At 40.7% G+C, this 5,602-nt stretch overlaps 2 protein-coding genes across 2 annotated transcripts in view; both read right to left on the bottom strand.

Moving 5' to 3' along the window:
- The window catches only part of SSB (small RNA binding exonuclease protection factor La), a 21,769-nt gene that overhangs the window by 15,608 nt on the left and 559 nt on the right, over positions 1-5,602 (bottom strand). The window lies entirely within an intron of this gene.
- The window catches only part of PHOSPHO2 (phosphatase, orphan 2), a 2,320-nt gene continuing 556 nt past the window's right edge, over positions 3,839-5,602 (bottom strand). The window contains exon 2 of the mRNA XM_005415843.2: positions 3,839-5,158. Within this exon, the coding sequence (XP_005415900.1) occupies positions 4,431-5,156 (726 nt within the window). The 5' untranslated portion in view covers positions 5,157-5,158 and the 3' untranslated portion in view covers positions 3,839-4,430. The remainder of the gene's footprint in view (positions 5,159-5,602) is intronic.

Here is a 5,602-nt window from a genome sequence, read left to right as displayed (position 1 = left end):
TCCCCACCCCGGGGCAGGGGTTAAAGGCTGTCAGCGGTGGTGACAGAAGGCCCGGCCGTGTTAGGGACAGGAGCAGATGCCTGGGGAGCGTCACCAGCTCGGTGTCACTCAGCCACACAACAAAGCGAGGGGCCTCGGCCGCCGCTGTCAGCGACCTAAAGGCGCCTCTCGCGGGGCGCCCCGCGCTCCCAGGGCGCTTGGAGGAGCGATACTGGGAAGGGCAGCAAGCTCCAAGGGCTCCCCCATTACTGGAGAGCAGGAGTCGAAAGGGAGCAGCCACAGCTCTCCCCAAACTCCTGAATCTTGCAGGGTGCAAAGGACAGTAATAAATTATGCCCACAAACAGATTCCAACTATAAGTAAAATTTTCAGGAAGAAGGCTATATTGGCTTTTAAAACTCCTGAAAATGTGATTCACAATTTAAGAAGTCTTTTTTCTTTTTTCTGCTAGCTACACATTTTCTTTATTTGAAACACAGCATCCTCCGGGTTCAAGCAGCTGTGGGCTCTCCATCTGCAGCAGGGTTCAGATTCTTTGCATCCAGCAGCCAGGCTCTCCCTGCCCTACCAGAGCAGGGAGATTGAAAGAACTGCCAGTAATTTCTTCAACCAAAAGGAGGCAAATATTATTATTAGCTAAGTGCCAGCAATACCCAAAAGGAGAAATTGTGATAGCTCCCACTCAACACAGATGAAAAAGCATCATATTTTTCATTTAATTACTGGTGGTATTTCTGCCACAAAGCAGAAGTATGAACTAAGGAAATCCAAACAGGAAAGTGTATCTGGTCGTACCCCTTTGCCATCCTTCCTCCCACGCTAACCCTGCTCCAGGATTCAAAGGGTCCCTTGGCCTTTACACAGTAACATGAGACAAAATGATCCAAACAAACAAAAAAACCCCACAAAACCAAAATTTCCCCACACCTACACACATCTATGCCTTCCTTTTTTCCCCTCTGGATGCATTGTTAACCCAGGGAACTGGAGTTTGTAGTGTAACCCAGTAATTATAACAGCCCTGCTGTCTGACATGGGCCTGTCCCTCAGCTACATGACTCCATTTCTTTAGCCAGAAAATTCTCTTGTGCAGCCCTAAGTCTTTACACATCCCCATGCCAACAGCTTTGTTTTGGTTGCATTTTCCATTTCATCAGCTTCCTTTGGACAAGCAGGAACTTCTTTGAAGTCTTGGCCATTGCACTAGCACACAATACTAAGGCCAAGTACTCGCACAGTCATGGTGTATGACAGCACACCTGCTACCTTACAGAACCTTCCCCATACAGATATGACTTCTGTTAGGCATTTTTTTCATAACATTTTCCCCTAAGTCATCTCCCTCCTAGAGAGCAAGTCAGGAGGTCAGCAACACTTAGTACTGAACATACATCCCCCTTCAAAGAGCTTTTCCCTTTCTTTTGGCTGGGCTACCAGCTTCAACCAGCTTCACTCTCTGGAGATACTCATCTCCCCTCCACTGTAACCAAATGTGGAAAACTTTGGTAATTGTGGTGCTTCAAAAAAGTTCTCACTTTTATTAAGTGGGGGAAAAAAACCCAAACAAGACCTGATTAATAGCTTAATGGTCTGCCTACTGGAACTGAAAAATTTCTTCTGTCTCCAACATGCATTTTGTCTGGCAAGTATCATCAGCTCTATCCTCTACTTGGAAGTGATTAGAACATAATTGCTAATATTTCAAGTACTCTGCTTAATCTACTCTCAACTCCTACTTCAGCACTTTCATCAAAGCCACAGAAAAATCCTTTTTTGAGCATGAAGAACAATTTCTCACCCAATATCTCACTCTCACAGCAAATTACAAGGTAGGCCCCTTAAGGCTAAAACAACAATAGTTAATGTAAGTGGAAGAAAAAGCTGAGTAATCATTGATATACTACTTTTTGTTTGCTTTTAAGCAAGCTTTAACCAAGATCTGTAGACAAACTGAAAGCAAGCTATTCCATAACTAAGTTCTGAAAAACACAGACGAGATCAGCACAAAATCTGGAACATTCAGCAGCACATTAGAATTAAGGAAACACACAACTATCCTGGTTTTGGCTGGGATAGAGCTATAATTTCCTTCTTTGTCGCTGGTTAGTGCTGTTTTGGATTTACCATGGGAATTGTGTTGATAACACACTGTTGTTTTGGTTGTTGCTAAGTGGTGCTTACCCATAGTCAAGGACTTTTCAGCTTCCCATGCCCTGTCAGTGAGAAGCTGCACAAGGAGCTGGGGGAGCATGCCCAGGAGAGCTGACCTGGCCAGGCCAAAGGGATATTCCACAGCATGGAGGGCACACCCAGCACAGAAACTGGGGGAGTCAGCTGGGAGGGGCCCATCACTGCTCGGGGTGGGCTGGGCATCCATCAGAGGGTGGGGAGGAGTGTATTATACAACACTTGTTTCTCCTGGACTTCATTCCTTTCTCTCTCCTTTTTATTACAATTATAGTAATTCAATACTACTATATTTTATTTTGTTTCAATTATTAAATTGTTCTCATCTCAACTCATGGGGTTTAATTTTTTTCCCCAATTCTCCTTCTCACTCAGTGAGGGATTGGAGTGCACAAGCTGCTCTACTTAGCTGCCAGCTGGGGTCAAACAATGGCAGCAACTTAAAACCCCAAGTAATGTATGAAATTGCCTTTTGCAACAGCCAAAAGAATTATCATTGCAACATACAAAAGCATTACCATTCTTTTGTATGACCTGTAAACCAGAAAACTTAAACCTTCCTCAGCCTGAGACCCATCAGTCCTTAGATGCCTTTGTTGCCTTGAGTAAAACAATAGGCCAAAATCCCAAATATGAACATCTCAGACACTTACCAAATATCCATCACTAAAGCCAGGCTCCTGAGAACTGAAGTATATTATTTTGGACATCTTAGGCAACAGTGTTCAAAGCAACCTTCTACAATACAGTAAAATAGGCAAGGCAAGGAAAGAAGTGCACAAGGGAAATTTATGTAAACCAGCAGCCTGAAAACAGGCAATACCACTCAAAAATCTTCAATTAAGAAAAAATAAGGTAATGACATCATGAAACGTTGATAAGAAAATGAGAACAACATTGCACAGAAAAAAAAGGAAGACAGATACAGCAATTGCAGGCTGCTGAGCTACTCTTCAGACATCTGCAACTGAGGTACTGTAAAAGCTGTCCTAATCTCTCATATATTAAAGCACTTAAGCTAAATATGACCTCGGTTTAATAGTAGACTACATCAGCATTTTGAACATTTTCTGAGATATAAGAATAAAACCATTTGGCAGGAAAACACTTTATTTAAGTTTAATGAGACTTACTTTTAGTACCTTTATGTGCACCAACACTTGGGGCTCATCTCACTGTCAGTGGTAAAGAGAAAAAAGACTGCATGGTCACAAACAATTCTTTAGAACTACTTAGACAGAACAATCTGTTTAAAAGTTAAAATGGACATAGATGCTTCCTTCCAGACTGTAAGAGATTGTGCTATAGATATGAGAATGAATAGGTAAAATCAGTGTATACATGTATATGTATGTTCCATTCTGTGAGCCTGTGCACTGCAGCAGCAACCAAGGAGGAAAAAAGGCACCTGGCTGAATCAAAGCTGCCAGCATGGAAGATCAAAGCAGTGCCAGCTCTGTACGGAGTGGCAGCAGCATACTGTCAGGGCAGTAGTCAGAATGGGAGAAAGACTTTTCTTTAAACAAAAAAACAACATCCTTACAGCTTTCCAGAAGAGAAAGGGTCTGACCAGCCAAAGGCTGACACCTACACTTGTGTCTACTCTCTTGAGGCCTGATGAAACACAGACCAGCAGAATACATGACACAAATTAGTTGTGTTGCGTTTGTCAGTGACAGCAACTTTTATTGTCTTTACAATACAAGATAATACAAAGTATTAAAAAGTAATTTTGTTTGGTAAAATAATCCATTGAAAATATAAATGCATCTTTGGATTAAACAAGATTACAAGCAAATAATTTGCCATGGGATCAGAGAAGTATAAAAGCCAACAGCTCTAGAACCATGCTCCTGGCATCTAGTATTTTCTAATAAAGAATTTCATTCTTTTGAACAGGAATCCTACTCCTTCCCCTAAGTGTGTGGGATTGCAAGTATATATCAGCTATACACTTGTAAAGAATTGGAGGGGAGGGAATAGCCAAAAACTAATGACAAGTCTTGTCCCAGCACCCCTTCTCCACTTATATTGGAATCTGTACTGTGTTAGAAGGCCTTTTTTACTGCACTTTCCCATTATCACCAGGACTGAACATAAACAGTTTTATGCTGTGGTTAAAAACCCCATAATTTCAGATAATAGTTCAATTATAAAATTTTGAGCTTTTATACACATGTAGTTTTTCTCTCCCAATAAGTTAAAACTGATGTAACTGCATCAGTTTCCTTTTATCATTTGAATCATTCCTTTATAAGTAATTTCAAGTAAGACATAATGTCAATTGCAGATGACCAAACCAGAACAGAACACTGTACAGGACTGAGACTTTGGGCCAGTTGAGAAATCCTTTTCTCCAAGGTATACCCCTGCCTGGGCATAGCAATATCATTCTTCTTCAAAAACATTACTGGACATAAGTCATTCCCACCATCACCTATATATATAATTTGTGTATAACTCACTCCTCTCTCCAACTGTTTATCTAGAAATTCTTTTAAAACTTTCCTTTTGCAAAGGTTTTTAGGGCACTTTGCACAATGGTGAGCATGGAAGTGCTGTACAGTAAGATAGCCAGTACTACTGAATGATGCAGGGTTTGTAAACACTTCATCAAACACTTTATGGAAATCAGCAGCTTTCAAAATCCAGTCAATAAATACTGTATTAGAATCTGAAACAATTATACAATCAAACAACTCCTTGTTCTCGCCAATAAATCCCAGAAGATCTATCATTCCCGCAGTGAAAGGAATTGTTGTCATAGTTCTTTTCATCTCATCTTCTTTGACACCATTGTCTCCCAAGTAGACAAAGACTCTGCCCATATATTCTGTCCAATGTCCCGGCTGGTAAGAGTTTCTTAATCCATTAGGAAGTTTTCTTTCAGGAGCACATTTCACAATCCAGGTGTCACTATTTTCATCTATGATTGTATGGTCAAAATCAAAAACCAACAGAAATTTCATAGCTGTGAGAAAATAGTTTCCAAAACAAAAAAATAAGAAAATTATTTATATAAACTGAAGTATTATATTTCTACCCTGACCTTGTGCTCAGAAGAGAAAAATTCTGGAAGAAAATATCAGAACAAAATAAACTATTTATGGCCACTACTGTGATGGGAAGTTGTGCTGTAGCTAAAAATGCAATTTGCAAATGCCAAAGTTCAGTGTCCAACTTCTGTTTAAAATAGTAACTGTAAGAGTATCTAACTCATGCTTACTAATACTTGCTAACACAGCATCAATCTTCCTGTATTCACATACCATCAGTTTGAGCAGACACTAATTTCTCCATCAGCACTTGCCAATGCAACCGAACAGGGATTCTCCTGGCAAAACGCCTCAATAGGTGTTTCAAAAGGAAACGATCACCGTCTGTTCGAACAGACGGAACCGGTTCGAGCCTTCAA

The sequence above is a fragment of the Geospiza fortis genome, unplaced genomic scaffold (assembly GCF_000277835.1).
Source record: "Geospiza fortis unplaced genomic scaffold, GeoFor_1.0 scaffold112, whole genome shotgun sequence".
Taxonomy (NCBI): domain Eukaryota; kingdom Metazoa; phylum Chordata; class Aves; order Passeriformes; family Thraupidae; genus Geospiza; species Geospiza fortis.
The sequence above is the reverse complement of the archived record's forward strand: the minus strand, read 5'-3'. Positions and strand labels throughout refer to the sequence as shown.